The sequence below is a fragment of the Ovis aries genome, chromosome 13, assembly GCF_016772045.2.
Source record: "Ovis aries strain OAR_USU_Benz2616 breed Rambouillet chromosome 13, ARS-UI_Ramb_v3.0, whole genome shotgun sequence".
NCBI lineage: Eukaryota > Metazoa > Chordata > Mammalia > Artiodactyla > Bovidae > Ovis > Ovis aries.
In genome coordinates, this window is record NC_056066.1 from 17302498 (window position 1) to 17325087 (window position 22590).

General features: G+C 38.9%; 2 protein-coding genes and 1 pseudogene across 5 annotated transcripts in view; 1 reads left to right on the forward strand and 2 right to left on the reverse strand.

The window, feature by feature from the left end:
- The window catches only part of LOC101109989 (protein adenylyltransferase SelO-like), a 28048-nt gene extending 12739 nt beyond the window's left edge, over positions 1-15309 (forward strand). Inside the window, exons 11-19 of one of the 3 annotated variants that reach the window (XM_012188220.4) lie at positions 454-537; positions 1329-1458; positions 2454-2498; positions 2604-2685; positions 2791-2883; positions 6423-6502; positions 7529-7572; positions 12216-12295; positions 15019-15309. In XM_012188220.4, the coding sequence (XP_012043610.1) occupies positions 454-537; positions 1329-1458; positions 2454-2498; positions 2604-2685; positions 2791-2883; positions 6423-6502; positions 7529-7572; positions 12216-12295; positions 15019-15141 (761 nt within the window). In that variant the 3' untranslated portion in view covers positions 15142-15309. Of the gene's footprint in view, positions 1-453; positions 538-1328; positions 1459-2453; positions 2499-2603; positions 2686-2790; positions 2884-6422; positions 6503-7528; positions 7573-11250; positions 14963-15018 lie in introns of those variants that run through there. The other 2 variants (XM_012188222.4, XM_060397253.1) reach the window with 2 other exon arrangements.
- On the reverse strand, positions 9212-9735 carry LOC101122205 (small ribosomal subunit protein uS19-like; annotated as a pseudogene).
- Positions 15310-17185: 1876 nt separating the features above from the next.
- APBB1IP (amyloid beta precursor protein binding family B member 1 interacting protein) overlaps positions 17186-22590 on the reverse strand; it is a 78992-nt gene continuing 73587 nt past the window's right edge. For both annotated transcript variants that reach the window (XM_042230458.2, XM_027976552.2), the window contains 2 exons: positions 20001-20104; positions 17186-18006 (listed from right to left, as the gene is read on the reverse strand). In XM_042230458.2, coding sequence (XP_042086392.1) covers positions 17485-18006; positions 20001-20104 — 626 coding nt within the window. In that variant the 3' untranslated portion in view covers positions 17186-17484. The remainder of the gene's footprint in view (positions 18007-20000; positions 20105-22590) is intronic.

Below are 22590 nucleotides of genomic sequence, written 5' to 3' on the forward strand. Positions count from 1 at the left end.
GGTCTGCAGCTAATGACTGTTAGTTATGGGGTATATGGATATGTACCAATATGGATATTTTCCCCTTTCCCCTACTCTCACAACCTTTGAAAATTAATGTTACTTCTTTAGTAGTCTCAGTTGCATTCCAAACTACATATATTTTCAAATAAATGCTAGAAATTCAGGACAAATGAGAGGAACTTTTATTTTTTGGCGCTTTTGTTCTTGTAGTATTTGAAATCTTTGGGGAGGGGAAGTATACAACAAAAGGCTAAATTTAATTTTAAAATACAGTTTTAATATATATTAAGCTACTTGACTTCACCAGTTAAACTTTCCACTGATAAACTAATTTTGTTTCATTTCTAAAACAAATGCATCTTCATGACCTTTCCTATTCTATATAGTTTTATACAGTTTAAAATGCTTTATTATTTTATTATCATGCTTTTGGCATTTTGTTGTTGTTAGGCGTTTGTAATACTGATAACTTCAGTTTGTTATCCATTACAATTGACTATGGTCCATTTGGTTTTATGGAGGCATATAATCCAGGTATGTATGATTTATATGTATATTCTTTATTTCACTAAAGAAAAAAATATCTCTGGTTATTTTAGATAAACCATTATGGCTAACACAATGCTGACGTGGTAGAAAGAATTGGGTTCATTGATTAAACAGTTGTGTTATGTGCTACTCAATCTTCCAGGTGCCACAGGGAGATAATTGAGTCCTCAGAGATGGGAATTCCCATCCATGGATGGTCCAGAGATTAGGACCCTGAGCTTTCACTGCCAAGGGCACAGGTTCAATCCTTGGTCTGGGAACTAAGATCCTGCAAGCCCCTAGGAGTGGCAAAAAAACAAAACAGAAAGCCAAAAAATTACTTATTAAGAGAAGATGCCATGAAGGGAGGAAGGCCTTTGTTGTCAGACAGACATGAGTCTGAGCTCTGGCATCTGATTGATCCTTAATCTGTGCCCTTAGTCAAGTAACTTAACCTCCCCTTTACTAATCTGTTATAGAATCAGGGTGGGGGAACATGCTGTTGAGTTGGAGTGTGAAGTACATGTGATAACCCGGAAATTCTTGTAGGTTAGAAACGTGTGCCTCTACTAGGCAAATATTCACATTTTAAAAGGTTTTCATTGAGCATGGGTATTAAGTATTTACATTACTCTTGAGTTAAATGTTTAAATGTCAGAAATGTTTTTATCTAATAAATATAAATTCATTAAGTTTAAATGTAAACTTAAAAATGAAGAAAGAACTATTGTCATCATTGTAAAATCATTGTCATCATTGTAACAATGTCCTCATTGTTGTATTTTTGTTCTAAACAGATTTTGTACCAAACACATCTGATGATGAAAGAAGATATAAAATAGGAAATCAGGCCAATATTGGGATGTTTAATTTAAACAAGTTGTTACAAGCGATAAACCCATTATTGAATCCTAGGCAAAAGCAGCTGTGAGTAAATCTAAAAACTACTAATTAAATCAGTGTGAAAATATATCTGTATAGTGATCACCTTTTTAAAACCAAGAAACATTTTAAAAACAATCTTTAATATTTAATAATGAAGGCTTCCAAACTATATATATGTTTATATATATATATTTTGGGGGGGGGGCAAGGTACAGTGTTGGCCTTTTTCCACAGTATAAGGATAAAGTGTTCTCCTATTTATTGTTTTTTGGTGTCGTGAAATCATAGTTTATTTCTTCTTTGATCCAAAGGTTATTTATTACTGTTTTTCTGAATTTCTAAGTAGTCGGGCTTCTTATGTAACAGACATATATAGGCTATTCACATTGCTTATAATAATTGATATATTTTATTCCTTCTGTTTTACGTTGTGCATTATCTTTGGCTTCCCCCTACTTTCCTTACCTTTTAATGATTTGAGCAACTCACTCACTCCTCCCCCACCCACCCCCTCTGATTTGGAAACTACTACATTCCCCACCCCCCACAGTTACCTTCCTTCTCTGCCACTTTCTCTACTGTTAAAAGAGAACAAGTTTTTCAGATACTTTCCCTCACTAGACGTCTATTTGCGCATTATTTTCCCCTCCATCCCATTCAGGCAAATAAAATGTCATCGTACTGGGTGAGGTATCTAATGCATTGTTTGGGGTCTAAGATAAGTTTTAAAATACACCAAATTCTTTTGGTATTATGGAGACATATTAACATTTATCCTCTAAGCTAATTGTATATAGTGATATTTCAGGAGTGACATGATTTGACCTGTACTGTCTTCAAATCTTTGAGACAGTAAATTTATATGGACAATTTTCTCTAAGATATGATATATAATTAAATCACTAAAATAGAATCAGTAGACATAATCGAACACTATTTAATATATGAGAAGGTTCACTTTGTTCACATAAAATGTAATTCAAGAATGTGAATATTAAATTAAGGTTTACCTATGCTCTCTTTTTTTCTCCCTACAGTGCCACTCAAATTCTTAAGGAGTATCCTGTTCTTTATTATACAAGGTTTGTTTGTTTGAACACATATTAAAGCATCTTGCTTGGTTTGAGGGCAATTCTTAGAATAGCGAGAATTTTAAAAACAAATTGAATTGGCATTTTTCCTTTTAGATTTAGAGAACTGTTCAAAGCCAAATTGGGATTACTTGGAAAAAACGAGGGTGATGATGATTTAATTGCATTTCTCTTACATGTGAGTTTATTATCGTTTTAGCTTTTTTTCCTGATTAACATTTGACTGAATACACTGTATATTCTTGGAATGACTGAGGTTGCTAAATGTAATTATTTTCATTAGCTCATGGAAAAGACAGAAGCTGACTTTACCATGACATTTCGGCAGCTCAGTGAGATCACTCAAAGCCAATTACAGGAACTAGTCATTCCTCAGGTATTTATTCATACCTTTTGGCTTGTTTCTTAACTCACTTTTCTTTAACAGGTTTGTTAAGGCATAACTTACATACCCTAAAATTCCACTCATTCTAAGTGTACAATTCAATGATTTTTAAATAATGTGCAGATTTTTGCAGCTATGCCTCAGTTCAATTTTAGACCAATTCCATCACTCTAAAAGATCCTTTGTGCCCATTTGCAGTGAATCCCTTTCTTCTGCTTCTGTCCTGAAGCAACTACTAATCTTCTTTCTGTCTCTTAAGATTTCCTTTTCTAGACATTCTCTGTAAGTGGAATCATATGATATGTAGACCTCAGTGTCTGGCTTCTTCATTTAGCATATTTTTGAGGTTCACCCATGTCGTAACCTATATCAGTGGTTCTTTCCTCTTTATTACTTTTAAGATCTCTTAAGTAGATCTTAAAATATTATTTCCTGTTTATTACTTTATAACTCCCTTATAAGGATAGACCACGTTCTGTTTATCCAGTTACTAGTTGATGGACATTTGGATCATTTCCATTTTCTGGCTATTGTGAATAAATACTGCTGTGAACATTCATATACAAGTTTTTGTGTGAACATGTTTTCATTTCTCTTGGGTATATATGAGGAGTAGAAGTGCTGGGTTGTTTAGTAAATGTATGTTTAATTTTTAAAGAAACTACTGAACTGTTAATCAAAGTGTGCGGGGGACGACCCGTGAAGGGTTAAGTCTTGGGAGCTCCCTGGCAGGTATGCCGGGCCCTAGGACATGTGCCTAAGCTCCCTGTCCCGCCACCCTCAAGAATTTTTATAGCCCTTAAGGCTCCAAGATGTTTGGTTTCGGCAACATTTCATAGAAGATAGATTATCTTATTGTGTATATTTCATAGAAGATAGATATTCTGATTGTGTTCTGTATACAATGGTAAGGGTCTGGTGATTGTATCCTGAGATTAAAAAACAACCTTGTGAGTGCCTTAAGTCACGTACTTTACCCTATATATACCGCAGCACAATAAAGCAAGGTATCAGCCATTTTGGTCTGATCCTCTCAACCCCATCTTTTGTCTATCTCTTATTTTCTTAGCGGGGACGCTCCGTTCTCTCCCTGTGCAGGTGCGACTCTTGCTTGTGCTGGCCGCGGCAAAAGTGGCTGTTCTTAATTTAGTTTTAAGAATATGTGTCATCTTTTTATTTCAATACTAATCCATTGTGTTTATGGAATAATATGGATATTAACCAGAAGTAATGCTCAAAATTCTAAAGCAAGGCTTCAACAGTATGTGAATCAAGAACTTCCGGATGTTCAAGCTAGATTTAGAAAAGGCAGTGGAACCAGAGATCAGATTGCCAACATCTGCTGGATCATCGAAAAAGCAAGAGAGTTCCAAAAAAATATCTACTTCTGCTTTGTTGACTACGCCAAAGCCTTTGACTGTGTGGATCACAACAAACTGAAAAATTCTTCAAGAGATGGGAATACCAGACCACCTGACCTGCCTCCTGAGAAATCGGTATGCAGGTCAAGAAGCAACAGTTAGAACTGGACACAGAACAACAGACTGGTTCCAAATAGGAAAGGGAGTACGTCAAGGCTCTATATTGTCACCCTGCTTATTTAACTTCTATGCAGAGTACAGCATGAGAAACGCCAGGCTGGATGAAGCACAAGCTGGAATCAAGATTGCCAGGAGAAATATCAATAACCTCAGATATGCAGATAGTGAAGAACTAAAGAGCCTTTTGATGAAAGTGAAAGAGGAGAGTGAAAAAGTTGGCTTGAAGCTCAACATTCAGAAAACTAAGATCATGGCATCTGGTCCCATCACTTCATGGGAAATAGATGGGGAAACAATGGAAACAGTGACAGACTTTATCTTTTTGGGCTCCAAAATCCCTGCAGATGGTGACTGCAGCCATGAAATTAAAAGACACTTGCCCCTTAGAAGAAAAGTTATGACCAACCTAGATAGCATATTCAAAAGCAGAGACTACTTTGCCAACAAAGTTCCATCTAGTTAAGGCTATAGTTTTTCCAGTAGTCATGTATGGATACAAGAGTTGGACTGTGAAGAAAGCTGAGCGCTGAAGAATTGATGCTTTTGAACTGTGGTGTTGGAGAAGACTTTTGAGAGTCCCTTGGACTGCTAGGAGATCCAACAAGTCCATCCTAAAGGAGATCAGTCCCGGGTGTTCATTGGAAGGACTGATGTTGAAGCTGAAACTTCAATACTTGGATGCGAAGAACCAACTCATTGGAAAAGACCATGATGCTCGGAAAGATTGAAGGCAGGAGGAGAAGGGGACGACAGAGGATGAGATGGTTGGATGGCATCACCAGAATGATGGACATGAGTTTGAGTAAACTCTGGGAGTTGGTGATGGACAGGGAAGCCTGGCGTCTTGCTGTCCATGGGGTCACAAAGAGTCGGACACAACTGAGCAACTGAACTGAACTAACCAGAAGACTCCTACTTATTATAGATTTTTATAAATATAGATCTATTTATAGGGTATGAATCTTTTATATTCATTGTTTTTATTATTTTCAGATAAAAACATAGCCATATTTTTAAAAATTTCTGTTTCTTCATTATATTTTATTATCTTTTCTGTTAACTAAAGAAATATATACATATATATACACACACATAAAATTTTATATATATATATATATAGTTCCCAGAGGTGTGAAATAGCCATAAATTATGTTTTTAGGAGTGATTTGAAGAAAAGAATGTCTACTTATTTAGCAAAATGTTAACTATTAAGCATCTTGGATATAATTTTAAAATTAGAAATGATTTGCCTATCAGAACTAATTATCGTTTAATGTGTAGAAAACTGAGACAAAGTAACGTTAACGTGATCTGAACAAGTTCTTGACAAGCGTTAATATTTAAATTACTGAATATTGGGGAAATCTAGGAGAGGAGATCATAATGCCTTTATTTATTTTAATAGTTCATTTCTGTGTCTTCTGAATTTGAAACTTTTTCAACCCCGTAACACTTAGCTAGAGCTAATTGCTTATTTCTGTTCCTTTAACCATTATGTATATTTCTATAACACTTCTAAAATGGCACTGAATTATTTGTTTATACATTTTCCTTTTTAAAAGCAGAGGCTATGTCTTATTAATTTTTATATCTTTCCCAACTGACATAGTTCCTAGCACATAGCTGACATAATGAATTAATAGATAAGTAAATAAAATAGTTACAAATTAAATTTTGAAAGTAAATTATAAATTAAGCAAGTCCCCTATTTAAAGGAAGGGTTTTGATAAGTATTCACATAATGTCTTTATAAGAACTCTGTATATTTTTTTATTTCTCTTAAATCATTCCATGACATGGATTTCTATGAATTAGAATTTGAGTTGAATGTTATATAAAGAAAAGGAAAACACTGTTCCTTTTTACTGTTTCTGCTTGAAATAGAGAAACTTTAAAGAAATCTGGATGTTATACATTATTACTATTGGAACATATAATTTAAGGAACATATAGTTAAAATAAGCAGTCTATTACTGTATTTTCTTCTAGGAATTCTGGGCACTGAAAATGATCTCAAAGCACAGACTCTTTCCTGCCTGGGTGTCCCAGTACCTTTCGAGACTAAAGAGGTAGAGTAACCTAATCTTCTTGAAAGAGCATGTAATGTGTTACTTTAGCATCATCAACCCATCAGACTCCTCACTTCCTTTCCATTTTCCAACATTTCCTTCTAACTCCCCGGAAGTCTGCTCTGCATGAGGCATGTACGCTAACATCTCACCCACACAGAGAGCACCCTTCTGTTCACCTCAACTCTGTTAACACCGCCCAAGGACCCACCCCCTCAAAGCCTGAAACTCTGGAGAGAGAGAGCACCCCAGGCTTTCATCCAGTGTCTGTTAACTGTCCTCACATCCTATACAATTGTCAAAAGTTACTCCGCTTCATACCCGTCACAATGAATCGGAAGCAACAAGCAGGAAAGAGTATGAAGTTGTAGGTGGGACACGAAACAGCTGAAGAGGGAGACCACAGCATGCACAGGGGCAAAGAGCCTTTCACAGTTTAATGACAGCTGAGGGTTTTCATAAAGCTGACCATGAGTAACAAAGAGCAAGTTATTTTCAGAAAACTGTGTTTAAGATAAAAATAGGTGCCAGGGAGTTTAAATTTTTTTTAAGACAAAATTATTTTTTTCAGTTGATAAAAATAAAACTTTTGGGCTTATCTCAAATAACTAAATGAGCTTCCCTGGTGGCTCACACAGCAAAAAACTTGTGGGCAGTGTGGGAGACCTGGGTTCAGTCCCTGGGTTGGGAAGATCCCCTGGAGAAGGGCATGGCAACCCACTCCAGTATTCTTGCCTGGAGAATCCCACGCATAGAGGAGCCTGGTGGGCTACAAGACCACGGGGTTGCAGAGAGTAGGACACAGCTGAGTGACTAAGCACAGCACAGCACAAATAATTAAATAAGGCATTATTTCATGTATTGTTTAATCAAGCAGTATTTTCTGTCTTCCTTTCAGGTACTGATTCAGTGTGATTAAAACTTTTTCAATATTTGTCTTGTGAAATAATATTCACCCTTTTGGAAAAAATATATGATTTGGGGAGACAGTGATTAATTCTGTCCTTTGTTTTGTTCATTTTTTAGTAACATCAGTGACTCAGATTCTGAAAGAAGAAAAAGGATGACAGGTAAGTAATCCTTTTGATTTTTTTCATCTTTAAAGATTTTTATATAAAAGTGATAGGTTTTGAAACCTGGAAGTAATTACTTGAGGGAACTGAATTTGTTGGAAAAGACTGATGCTGGGAGGGATTGGGGGCAGGAGGAGAAGGGGACAACAGAGGATGAGATGGCTGGATGGCATCACTGACTCGATGGACATGAGTCTGAGTGAACTCCGGGAGTTGGTGATGGACAGGGAGGCCTGGCATGCTGCGATTCATGAGGTCGCACAGTCGGACACGACTGAGCGACTGAACTGAACTGAACTGATAGTAACTTTAGATGAGTATATTTTCGTGGAGTTGAAGTGTCAAATAGAAGCCTTTCTGGTTTCAGCAGGTGACTTTTAGTTTGAGTATGATACCCCTGCTTTCAATACGTTTGCCGATTGATGTTTAAATAATATGGTCTTCAAAGATGGTGGAGAGACAAGGAAGATGATGTGGTTTATGGCAGAAAGAACACGAGTTTTAGAATCTGACAGATGAATCTCATCTTTCCACTTTTTTTGCTGCCTAATATAAAGTTTCAAGGCTCTCAGCTATTTGTAAAGGGGGCATATTTTGTAGGAATGTTGTAATCATGAGTAATAATATTTGTAAGTTATCTTGTTGCAGTGCCTGGGCCTTAATACACATCCACTAAATGATGGAGCTTTCAGTTTACCATGCAACGTCATGCTTGGTAAAAGAAATAGAAGAAAAAAATGGAAGGTAGTTCTTTCTGCACCATGGGGTCTAACAGGTCAAATAAGTTAAGACAGAAGGACTCAAGTCCTGGAGTTCTCTTGCCTTACTGAGGACTCTTGAGAGCTAGTAAGTTGGTATCATCAGGGCGGCTAATCCATGTGGATGAAATAAGGGGATGCTAATATACCAGATTAAGTTAATGGATGAGATTGCTTCTTGACTCAGGACATCACTGTAGAAATAAAAGCAAACAGAGTTTTTACAAGGAAGTGAATAACCTATTTTAGGCTCAGCATGGGTTCAGTTGCCAGCCACTTATGTACATTGATGCAGTCATACAAAATTTATAGGGCAGCTCAATATGGATACTCTCAGCAATTAAGAGAAAAAAAAGAAATTGGAAGAAGAAAATATCATGCCTGACAAGGAGGCCTGGCGTGCTGCGGTTCACAGAGTTGAACACGACTGAGCAACTGAACTGACTGACTTTAGGATTTAGATTTGTTTGGTCATGACAGGATGGATGAGATGGTAAAATGAAAGATATTTAAGTGAATTCAAGGCTGCAGCTTTGAGTAAAAGAAATAATAAGTGCTGAACGGTGTACTCTTCATTTCCACAATGAGCAATGGTCAAGTTCCAGACCAGATTTTAAAAATGTATGGAATTAGGCAGCTCTTCAAAGAATTCTATAAGCAGATCTACAATTTTCTGATTTCAAATAGTTTGTATGTGTAGAATTTGATCCAAGCTACTTCTGTTTGCAGCTGCAAGTCCTAGTGTATTTTGACAGTATCCCATTGCCAGGTTTCTATGAAGTGTAGACTTTAAATTGGGTGACTCTACTCCCTCTGCCTAAGCTGACTGCTTCCACAATTTTCCTTGTATGCCAATTTCTTTTTCATCTAAGGACTGTATATATTTTTTGTTTGTTTGTTTGTTTGTTTTTTAGAGAAATCTCTGCTTTTATTGGCCAGCAGGTTACTTGAGGGGGATGAAGCGGGAGGAATGGGTGGCCCCGATACTGGGCCGACCGTGCTTCACGGGCTTGTAGGTGATGGAGAACTCGCCTAGGTAGTGGCCAATCATCTCAGGCTTGATTTCCACGTGGTTGAAGGTCTTGCCGTTGTAGACGCCAACCATGCTGCCCACCATCTCGGGCAGAATGATCATGTCGCGCAGGTGCGTCTTCACCACCTCGGGCTTCTCCATGGGCGGCGCATCTTTCTTGGCCTTGCGCAGCCGCTTCAGCAACGAGTGCTGCTTCCTCCGCAGGCCGCGGGTCAGCCGCCGTTGCTGGCGCGCGCTGTATAGCTGCCGTCAGTTGCTCATAGGACATGTCCAGCAGCTGGTCGAGGTCTACGCCGCGGTAGGTGAACTTGCGGAAGGTCCGTTTCTTCTTTTGTTCTACTTCCGCCATCTTGCCGGTTCTTGAGAAAGGATTTTTCGTTCTCTGTATATATTTGTTGTATGTATGTGTTCTTATTTTAAAAGAGTTCTCTATGAATTATTTTTTAATGAATTCTTTAAAATTTGGAAAACACAAATTTGTAGAAAGAATAAAAAGACTCCCATCACTCAAACACAATTGCTATTCACTCTTTGATGCCTTTCCTTCTGGTCTTTTTCTGTGGGTATTGATTATGAGTAAATATTGTAGTAATCATATTATGGTATAATTTTAGAGCTATTTTAACTAAAAATAAACATTTTTCTTACTTCACCCTTTATAATGTAACATTTTTAGTAACTGCATAATGTATCTTTGAAAGGGTGTGTATTGTTTCACTTCAGTTCAGTTCAGTTCAGTCGCTCAGTCATGTCCAACTCTTTGTGACCCCATGAACCGAAGCACGCCAGGCCTCCCTGTCCATCACCAACTCCCGGAGTCACTCCAAACCCATGTCCATTGAGTCAGTGATGCCATCCAACCATCTCATCCTTTGTCATCTCCTTCTCCTCCTGCCCTCAATCTTTCCCAGCATCAGGGTCTTTTCAGATGAGTCAGCTCTTCACATCAGGGGGCCAAAGTATTGGAGTTTCAGCTTCAACATCAGTCCTACCAATGAACACCCAGGACTGATTTCCTTTAGGATGGACTGGTTGGATCTCCTTACAGTCCAAGGGACTCTCAAGAGTCTTCTCCAACACCACAGTTCAAAAGCATCAATTCTTTGGTGCTCAGCTTTCTTTATAGTCCAATTCTCACATCCATACGTGACCACTGGAAAACCATAGCCTGGACTAGACGGACCTTTGTTGGCAAAGAAATGTCTCTGCTTTTGAATATGCTATCTAGGTTGGTCATAACTTTCTTTCCAAGGAGTAAGCGTCTTTTAATTTCATGGCTGCAGTCACCATCTGCAGTGATTTTGGAGCCCAGAAAAATAAAGTCAGCCACTATTTCCCCATCTATTTGCCATGAAGTGATGGGACTGGATGCCCTGATTTTAGTTTTCTGAATGTTGAGCTTTTTAAGCCAAATTTTTCATTCTCCTCTTTCACTTCTTCACTTTCTGCCATAAGGGTGGTATCATCTGCACATCTGAGGTTATTGATATTTCTCCTAGCAATCTTGATTCCAGCTTGTGCTTCCTCCAGCCCAGCATTTCTCATGATGTACTCTGCATAGAAGTTAAATAAGCAGGGTGACAATATATAGCCTTGATGAAATCCTTTTCCTATTTGGAACCAGTCTATTGTTCCATGTCCAGTTCTAACTGTTGCTTCCCAATCTGCATACAGGTTTTCAAGAGGCAGGTCCAGGTGGTCTGGTATTCCCATCTCTTTCAGAATTTTCCACAGTTTATTGTGATCCACACAAAAGGCTTTGGCATAGTCAATAAAGCAGAAATAGATGTTTTTCTGGAACTCTCTTGCTTTTTTGATGATCCAGCGGATGTTGGCAGTTTGTTGTTTCACTTAGTCCCCTATTAATAGGTATTTATGTTGCAGTGGCAGCCCACTCCAGTACTCTTGCCTGGAAAATCCTATGGATGGAGGATCCTGGAAGGCTGCAGTCCATGGGGTGGCTGAGGGTCGGACACGACTGAAGTGACTTAGCAGCAGCAGCAGCAGCATGTTGCTTCTAATTTTCCATAATATAAATAATGCTTTTGAATGTTTAATAGGATTACTTGGGTCACAGGGAAGTTCTGTTTTAGAAGTTGTATTTTAGATTATCTGTCATGTCTTGGCAGATCTTTAAAACCAAGTCGAAATGGAATTTGTATGTTCTGGCCATTCAAGTAACTCAGAAGAATGCTGTTGAGAATCACAAAATGGTGATATCGGGAGTCCTCTCTGAATTCCTATTATGCCACTGGGGATAAACTTGCCTCCTCTCCACCCACTTGATAAATTATTTTGGAAAAGTTTCATCTCAAATAAAGACATAGTTTCTGCAGTGTCCCAGTATTATAATACTTTTTAGTATGAAAAATGCATGGTTACTATAAAAACTATAAACTTACAGAGAGTTTTGCTTGCATGTAACCTGTCCTGTTTGCCTTTGGCAACATCAGCATTACACAGTCTTAGAGTCAGACCTTAATTCTGTTTGAAGATGTTAAAAGCAACAAATTTCTTCCTCTCTTCACGTGGGCTACAGGATGAATTGCTACTTACTCTGCACTGTATAAAATGCTTAGTGAACTGAACATGGTGAAAAACCAAATGGATGAAACACTGAAAAGATAAACCATAATATTGCTCATAATGCTAAACAAAGTTTTTTCTGTGCCACAAGGTCAGAATACTGTACATTGTAAACAATCAGAACTGACTGAAGCTGATCATTGCTCTCATTTGGGCCTTGCAGCAAAGTTCTTAAAGGTCATCTCATTTCAGTGGTGATTTCATATGGCCTGTGTGACTTAGTAATCACTGCTCCACGATGCACCTCTCCCTCTTTGTTTAAGCTGTTAATCCTAGATACGTGCTGAAGAACTGGATGGCAGAATCCGCAGTGCAAAAAGCGGAAAGGAACGATTTTTCAGAGGTAAGGTCGTTGACGTTCCTGGACTTATTTTTAAATGTATCATCTTTTAAACACAGTTATTTTTTTTTTCTTTGCAGACTTACTAAACCACATCATTGCTAGCACTAGCTTCCCAGAATTCTCACTGCCTGGTCTCTTTCTTTTTTTAAAATCAGTGGAGCATTTTCTCGTATTTCAAAATTTATTCTTTAATGTGTTTAAAAATTTAAGTATTCATTTGATATCACATACCTACGTTATTTGAACTCCCAAGGGTCTGGTTCTGCTATTTACTGTTCACATTGGGGGTTTTGGATTTTAGTCTCAGAAATCTGGTGAAGCCTGATATGAGCATCTCTCCAAAGGGGATTAGGTTTTGTTTTCACCAGGTTTCCATGGTTCTAGCAACCTGGGTCCACCGAAATGAGTCTTGACATCCGTGAAGATGAAGGCACCATCTACACTCTTCAGCTTGGATGACTCGCACATGTATTAGCAAAATAAGCAAAGGAATACATACAGAGTGTCACCACCCCAATTTCATGTAACACATGTAAAATCATATGTTTTTAGGATACATCCATATATAATAAAAGTAACAAAAATGAAGAGAGATGATAACATCACCTTTGGCCGGTGATTGCTTAGCAACAAGGAGGAAGTTTGGGTTAGGGAAGGATACTCAGGGCTTCAGCCATGCGGGAAGCATTTTATTTCTGAAGCTGAGTAGAGGGCACACAGGTGTTTGTTTTTATTATTCTGTATACCTTCTATGTCTCAAATATTTCCTAACTGTTTAAAAATGCATTACACACAATGCATTTTTTAGAAGAGGAATGGTCCCGGCACTCGTGCTGTCCCTCCTCAGTCCTGCAGACACTATTGCTGATCACGGCCCTCTTGTGTCCCACATGGGTCACAGGCTCAGAATCTTCTTCATCACAGCGTGCTGTGTAGTCACCACAACTCACCAGAGCGGGCGTGACAGAGAAACTGTTCTTGCCATTTCTAGTGTGGAGCTTGCATTAACTTTTCAGTTCAGTAGTTCAGTTAGCCTAACAAAATCCAGGTTTTCCTCTTAGAAAATAAGATATTTTAAAGTGTAACCTTCTTAGAGTATTAGGGAAAAACAAAGAGAAAGGAGTTGTCGGTGTTATCTTTAGATAAATCAGTCTAAGCTGAGGAACTAAACAGTGTTTAATAAGGTGTTTTGTTGGCTGGCTTTGCCTTCCTTCCCTCTCTTTTGTTCACTCTCTCTTTTCTCTCTCCTCAAAATTATATTTAAGTAAGGATGCAGTGTCCACCGTGGGAGGGGAGATGTCTTCCTAGGTTCAAGTGAACATTCATCTTCCTAAGACTATTACAGGCTGCTCTTGGCCCCACTTGATTCAGAAAGACATAGCACAGAAACACAGCTTACCAGCAGGCACCATCCGGTTCCTCCTTGGCAGTTCTTGCAGGGTCCACACAGGCAGGCAGGGACAGCGTAAGGCGCAGGTGCAGGAGGACACGATCCACACTGGGAAGACTCGGGTGGCCCTGGCTGGAAAGCTGCGTGTTGCACACAAACCAGTGGCTCCTGTAACAGCTCCACGGGCATAGTTTCCAGTAGCCCCGCAAGAGACCTGCCTCATACCACCAGTCCTCACACTAAAGGAAGCCCGGCGTTCTCTCCAGTGTGTTCACAGTTCTCCCAGGCCAAGTGTTATTTGTCAGTTGTGAGCCATGTTGTATGGTGATACAGTGGACAAACCACTTAGCAGGTTATTAGGGAACAGACCCAGAAAGTTAACCGAGGGTTAAATTCTCATTGCAGGAAAAAGATTTTGTCAAGCCTTTAGACCTATTACCCTTGACACATACCTCTTGTGTTTACCTTTCTGCATCAAACATTTCTTGAGAATCCACTCTCTGCAAGGTGCTGTGGAAAAGTATAAAAATATATTCAGGGAGCTTTTAAACTAGCAGGTGAGATTAGATAGGTTTAATATAGGTTATCCATACTTTTTAAATTGAGGTATAGTTGGCATGTAACATTTTGTTTATTTCAGGTATAGAGCCTAATGATCTGATACTTGTGTATTTTGTGAAATGCTTACCACATATGACATCCGTCCATATACATAGCTACATTTTTTTTTCTTGTGATGAGGACTTTTGAGAGCCTTTTTTTGAGATTCTCTTAGCAACTTTCAAATACAGTACAGTATTATTAACTATAGTCACCATACTGTATATCCCCATGACTTAATTATTTTATAACTAAATGAAAATACACATTTCGATCCCAGAATTTATTGTTGAAAGAGGTGAGTTCTTTGATTCCTCAGTTTATATCACAGGGCAAAATTGCAAATGAGGAAGCAACGTCAGTTGGAATCCATACCCTTGATCTGGAAATAGTGTAAATCACTGACATCCTCTTATTTTTATAAATATTTTAGAAAATTATAATTCTCTTAATGCTGTGAAGGAATTAAGAAATGATGAGGATATATGCGTACTCTTCATGACACTGTACATATTCACTCTCCTGTTTTAGCAAAAAAAATAGTACCTAAGGAACTTCCTGTGGAACAACAGAAATGTTAAGTAACAGCCATAGTTGAAGTTGTAATGAAACAGAAAATGTTTAAGCAGCTTCATATACATTTAAAATTTACCTAGTTGTTTCGAAAATTTAGAAAATTCATAAGGGGCCTAGTAAGAGAATCTGTATTTATCTAGTTTAAATTGCTTCCCAGGTCCACCTCCTCCAGCAAGTTCTCCGCCATCCTTTCCAGAAGCATTCTGCAGCTGAGAGAGCAGGCTATTCCTCCCCAACTCCTTCCTGGGCCAGAGATCTCAGGGTTAGCTGCTCATCTTAATTTGGGGCAAATCAATTAAGGAATACTTCTGTCATCAAACCCAGGATAGAACAATTTGATAAATTCTTAATGACCACCTACATTTTCTTGACAATACTGGACTCTATAATAATGGTAATGTATAGAAATATTTTTTTTAACCAAATAAACTTGGCCTATTCTCTGGAATATCTTTGTGATCATTTTTGTTTTAATTAATAAATTTAATAAATAATAAACCACCTGAGTTATTCTCAATAACTAAAAAAAACCTTATGACAATCTTTTAATGAATAAGTTTTTTCTAAAACTAGCAACCTAACACCGTGTACCTAGAAATTTGGGTTCTATCAAATAATATAATTTAATCATGCTCCTCAAGCTTTTTTTATCTACTATGGTAATTTTCAATCATTTACCAAAATAAAGAGAACAGTTTAATGAACCTGATTTACCATTCAACCAATTTATTACAATGCATGATTAGTCTTGCTTCATTTATACCCTTACACACTTTCCATTTCTAGTTATTGTTTTCACTGAAGTAGAATTTACATATCCCCAAGTATTTTAAAGGAATTCTGACATAATTTCACTTAATCTGTGAATATTTCTGTATCTCCAAACGTTAATGACTTGACACATATGTATAATACTTTATCACGTTAAGACACTTTTCTGTCTGTGAATAAACTGAGTAACAATCAGTGATCAATCCCTAACAGGCATTAAAGAAGGAATGTAACTTGTCACTGATCATGATATGTATCTGTTACTTATATAGTGATTTATGGGTTGAAAACCTAACAGCAAATTTGTACTCCGTATAATTACTTACTAGTTAAAACTAATTACTGGTTAAAATACTATGGCCGCATATATGAACCATGTTGGGGATCTAGTGTTATCTAAATTGTGCTAATTGGAACTTGTGCAGGCCGAACTATGCAAAGCAAGGGCTGTCTGGACCATCCACTTCCTAGTGTTTTCATTTATATCCCGTAACAAAGGCAGGGATAGAGAGAAACAGTGCATTCAACCTTTTGGTCCACTAAAACTGCCTTAATATTTTGACCACAAAATCAGCTAATTCTTTTCTGTAGTTTTTTTAAAATATATATCATCTAATGCTAAAACTCAAGAACATTTTAAAGTTTGCATTTTATATTTCTACATGTTTGAGTTTGGGGGTCTCCACTGAAGCCCGTTAATAAACACCTCTCTCCCTCTCCCTTTCTCAGTCCTGCTCTCTGAGCCCTTCCTTTCCATGGCCATTGGTCCCAGTGTTTAGGAAAAATTGAGTGCACCTTATCAGGTTTAATGATTAAATATTTTGGTTTTAAAATCTGAATTTGCTTTTTGTCTTAAATGTCAATTTAGAGCTTTTATCCAAATATTAAAATATCAGGTTAATCATCTTCCTTAAGTAGAAAATAACACATTAATTATTATTCTCTACCCACTTTAAGAAGATTTTGAGGTGTTTTACATTTAAAAAGAAAATAGAACCATGGAAATAAAACAAAAAATCTAAAAGGATTCTCAGCCAATTAGAGGAGATAAGGGTAACAGGAACTTAGGATAAATTGGTTGTTAAAACAGCATTAAGTTTATCTGAGGGAAAACATTCCACATTGAAGAATATGATTGCCTTTTCCTGTCTCTAAATTTTTATAGCAAGTTATAGCATCATAACAACTTATATCAAATAATAGTATAATAACAGAGAATCCAAAAACTATCTAAAAAGCTTCCCCTTCAACCAATTACTATCTTATTCAGCCACTAGAAGACCAAAACCAAGTTAGGGTATGTCCGGGACTTCAACCAAACAATGAAATCTCAAAGAAACTAAATTGACTCTGCATCTCCTGATTTTTTCTTTCTCCTCTTTCAACTTTTCTGAAAATTCTGGAGGTTACTGAGACAGAGATGGAACATATTTCAAAGATCAACAAGACTTTAGAAGGCCTAGGATTTGTAAAAGGTCAAGTATATATTATAAAACAGGATTGATATTGCACTAGATTTATACTGATATTTCTAGAAATACCATTTTCAGATAAACCATTTTAAACTTTTATTAATTTGATGGTTCGGAACATAGTAACAAAAACTGGGAAGGGAAAACAAAAATCTATCGAAATGGAAATACACAGAAAATATGGATACATTCACTCAGACAGTCTCAATTCTGTGTAGGTTAAGGATTACTAATGTACTTGAGAAATAGGGAGAAGTTTCTATTTGCATTTCTAATCTGAATACTGTATCTAAAATGAAGTCATGGAATCAAAGTAGCAAAAATGCATTTCAGGTTAACAATGTTACGCCCATCACCCAAAGGTATTTCTTAGCTTCCCTTTAGGACATGTTGCCTCTCTTCTTCTGCAAAGCTTTCATGAGATCCGACATGAAATCTTGCTCCCCGCCTCCCCCGCCCGGTGGTCCTGGGTTTTCCTGCCTCTTAGGCGGAGGCGGCGGCCTTTTGACGGTCATTGGGGGCGTCCTCACGGATTCGGGGGCGAGGGCGGGTGGGGGTGGCGGCGGCGGCGGCAGAGGGAACCCCAAATCCCCCGCAAACGACGGCGGCGGGGGAGGCACGAAGTCTGGGGGCGTGTCGTTAAAGTCAGGGGGTGGCGGGGGGAGTTCGTCGTCCTCCACGGGCGGCGGCGGCGGCGGGGGCGGCGGCAGAAGGTCGTCGGGCGGAGCAGGGAAGCGAGCGGCCGCGCCCTTGGCCTTGGGGGGCGTCCCCGGGCTGCCACCGCCCACGTCCGAGGACCGGCGCACGGGAGGAGGGGGCGGAGGCAGGCTGGACTTGGGAAGGGGCTGGGCCCTGGGCGCTCCGGGATCGTGGCTGCCGAGGCCGGGGTCGGGCTTCTTGTCCTTCAACAAAGCGACAACAGCGTTATGCTTGTGACCACAGGGCCGTGCGGATGTGACATTTACCTGGACAGCTGAGTCTGCGGATTTAGGAAGCATCTGTCCCGCCCCCCAACCCCCGCCAGGGGTGGCCCCCAATCTCTGTCTTGAGACTCCAGGTTGTTCCTGAATTAGACCCTCTGTGCTCTGGGACACAGAACGACTCCAAATGCCCTTCAACAGGATCATCAATAATAAAACGTTATCACCTGGTGCTAATCTACCTTGTATTCCCTACATGGAAGACTTTTCCCTATTCCACAGGTATTTATTATACTAATAATAATGTATCTTCTGCTGCTGCTGCTAAGTCGCTTCAGTCGTGTCGGACTCTGTGCGACCCAGTAGACTGCAGCCCACCAGGCTCCCCCGTCCCTGGGATTCTGCAGGCAAGAACACTGGAGTGGGTTGCCATTTCCTTCTCCAATGCATGAAAGTGAAAAGTGAAAGTGAAAAATGAAAGTGAAGTCGCTCAGTCGTGTCTGACTCTTCCCGATCCCATGGACTGCAGCCTACCAGGCTCCTCCATCCATGGGATTTTCCAGGCAAGATACTGGAGGGGGGTGTCATTGCCTTCTCCGAATGTATCTTCTAGGAACTGCTTGATACAAGGTTGCCAGTGTCTTAGAGCTCTAGTGGTACAAAGTTTAGTTGGGGGTTACCTCTGTCTTTCAGTTCAGTTCAGTTCAGTCACTCAGTCGTGTCCAGCTCTTTGTGACCTCAGTCTTTACCCTTGTTTTTTCAGCCGTGAAGTCGTGTCCAGCTCTTTTGGGACCCCCCTGGACTGTAGCCTTCCAGACTCCTCTGTCCATGGGATTTCCCAGGCAAGAATACTGGAGTGGGTTGCCATGCCCTTCTCCAGGGGATCTTCCCCATCCAGGGATGGATCCAACTCAAGCCTCCTGCTTGGCAGTTGATTCTTTACCACTGTCCCACCGGAGAAGCCCTGCTAGGGTTGTAGGCATACACAGATACAAAATTTTTCTTGGTCTGAGTTGAGCTGGTTGTGAAATGCAGTCGTCAGGAGCAGGTATCTGAAATTATTTTGCTCCTATACCATACATACATAAGGGCTTCCCAGGTGGCCCTTTTAATGACCTAAATTTTTTTTTCAAAAATTATAAGCAGCTCAATAACTATATGACTTGTTTCCACCACTGGCTGATGGGACAAAGTAAAAGGGGAGAGTAAGGTGGAAAACTTCTGAAGGTACATTTATAGTTGGTTTGAGTAACATATAAGAAATATTCAGTGGAACTTGTATAGTCAATTGAGATGTTAGCAACTGGACTAGTAACTAAATTATAACTTTTAGCTAAAATTTTAGATTTAAATAACTCTTCATTATATCTCCTCTACTGAAAAAAAAAGTTATAGAGAATGTTATACCAATTTGGCTATTATTTTCAGATGTGTTTTATTCTCCATTAGCCTGAGGATGTATGTAGAACATTAACAGAAAAATACAAAAATGCATATTTTATAGTGGAGCCTTATCAGTATTCTAATTTGGTTTGGGGCCCAGTTAGCATTTACTAAAGGGCTTCTGACTATCACACTACTCTAAGTTATTCAGAAAAAATAATTTAAAATCCCAAGGGTTTAAAATGTAGGTGCCATTTTCAGAGAGGGCTAAAACCACTTGAATTACAAACAAAATCACTTCAGTCAAAATAAGTGTAGCTAAACTAAAAATAGTTACCAATCCTCAGTATTAAAAAAGATTCTTACATTTTCCTGAAGCTGTGTTGGTAGTAGCTGGTTTTAATATTCCTTTCTAGCCTATGTAATTTTAAGATTATATATATGGAGCAATTATCTAAATGAAATTATAGTGACTTGAATTGTTGGAACTGTATTTTTTCTTTTTTTAAAGAAGCAGTCACTTGAACACAGTTTAGAATATAGGCTTACAAGAGACAGTCTGATAGAAGTGGGTCAGCTACCCCCAGTCTTACCTTGGTTGTTTCAAGGTGTCTCCAGTCTTCTCCGAGAGCAGTATTCATAGACTGTGTTGCCTGGGGGAGCTGACCATTGGCTTGGGTGGGATCTGTTTTAACTCCTAACAGGCAGAGAAAGAGAAGAGTAGATAAGGGGGGAGGGAAAGTGAGAAGTATGGAATCAACAGATACAAACTATTGTACATAAAATAGGTGAGCAACAAGGAGTTACTGTATAACATAGGGAACTATATTCAGTGTCTCGCATTATAATAACCCATAATGGAAAATAATCTGAATAGAAAACTGAATCCCTTTGCTGTACACCTGAAGCTAATACAATATTGTAAATCAACTATACTTCACTAAAAATAAGAATAGTCAGTGAGGTATTTTCAACATTCTTGAGAGTTAATCTGAAAAGATAAAGCAGTTTGTCTCCAAAGTGAAAGGATTTACAGGTACACAGAGTTTACAAAAAAAAATCTGAGCTTCTATAACAATACTTCATAAGGTTCAGCAAAACATGCAGGGAAGTGAATGCTTTATACAAGCCACAGGACCTGGATTAACTGGGGTCCCAAACAATACTGTGTTCTGCTTTTAAAATCCTTTTGGTAACTGAGGAATAAATCTCAAAAACCTCCCTTCTAAAAGAATTCTTCCTGTGGGTGATTTTTTTCTGAAATGGATGTATCTTGGTTTGCACCATGCTATGTACAGAAACAAATTTTGAACATTATCCTCAACAAAAAAAAAAATACTTTGGGCACAAAAACAATAGACAGAGGGGACTGAGCAAAATGTACAAACCTTGAATATACCCTAGAATTAGATTTTCCCCAGAAAGTTCTAATACATGCTTCTTTTCCTGTCTTTTTATTTGCACTTGTGCACAAGTGTGCCTAGCCGAGGTTTCACAGTTCTGAGAGAGTCAGAGAGAAGCAGCTGTGTGTTGATTTCCAGCTCCTAAGAGGGCATCCTGGGGTGGGCTGGGGGGAGGTGGGGTGGAGGTGGGGGGTTGCAGGTGGCTGCTCCTCCCACAGCTGAACTGCCTCCTAGCCCCGGACATGAGGTCTCCCATTTGAGTGCATCTGAGCTTGCCTTAGCTCTCTGCTCAGGACCAGCTCTTCTGTCAAACATTTATGAAATGACTGTGTGCTTGCTTCTTCAGATATTTTCCCAATATTCTGAAAAGCCCATAAATCTACAGAACTCAAAGAAGGTCATTAAGCACTCCAGGAAAAGGGGAAGAAGGGAAAGTTTGATAAGGACTCGGACACTTCTGCTGTCTCCAAGTATCTGCACAAATTCTTAAATACAGCATGAAAAAGCTGCACGGGAGAGAAACCGGACAGCACCTTAGCTAAGCGGCCAGAGTGAGTGTTCCCGGCAGGGCCACAGACACCACAGGCTTCCAAAGGCGGCACCCCGAAAAGGACCCAGTAGCTCAGTTCTGCCCCAAATGCATCATTTGAGATGAATTATTAGGAAACATCAGACACATCCAAACTGAGGGACATTCTATAAAATAAATGGCCCTCATTCTTTAAGAAATGTTAATGTCCTGACAGACAAAGAAAGGCTGAGGAAATGTGCCAAATCAAAGAGGAAGACAGAAATATGAGGCCGAAATGCAGTTCTGGAGGGAACCCATGCTAGGAAAGAGCACTGTTGTAACGGCATCACTGAGACATCTGGCAAAACTGAAATACAGGCTGTGGTTTACCTACAAATACTCTTATCAACATGAAAAGTTAAATTTCCAAAGTTTGATAACTGCACTGTTGTTGTAAGAAAATGGCCTCATTTTACTTTTTATTTTTTAGGAAATACAAAGGGAAGATTTAATGGACAAAGGGACACAATAGTCAATCTACTTACTCTCAAGAGGTTCCAAAAAAATAATAAGCAGGAACAGTCCCAGTATGGTTTAACATCCCAGCACATTTGTTCTCTGTAGGGCTTATTTCTGATAAAACTCTACAGCAGAACCAACATGGGTTAATTTACTATCTACTAACGGATTTTCCATTACGGGAAAGATCCTCTCTTTTGATCAATGGACATCTCATCTGACTGCTGTGATAGTGTTCTACAAAAACTGGATTTAAGCAATTCATTTAGGAAAATGAACTGAACATGTATCAAACATCTAGTATTAAGAGTGTTTATATTACTTCACTTTCAGAGAAACCCTACAAGGTATTAATTTATTGTCATCCCAACCATGTTCAAATTCTAGCCTATTGTCTGCCAAGCATTCTGGTTCCTTCTGGGAAAACTTACTAAGCTGGATTTAAACTCAACATTCAAAAAGCTAAGATCATGGCACCCAGTCCCATCACTTCATGGCAAATAGATGGGAAAACAATGGAAACAGTGACAGACTTTATTTTCTTGGGCTCCAAAATCACTGCAAATGGTGACTGCAGCCATGAAATTAAAAGACGCTTGCTCCTTGGAGGAAAAGCTATGACCAACCTAGACAGCAAATTAAAAAGCAGAGACATTACCTTGCTGACAAAAGTCCGTCTAGTCCAGGCTATGGTTTTTCCAGTGGTCATGTATGGATGTGAGAGTTGGACTAAAAAGAAAGCTGAGCACC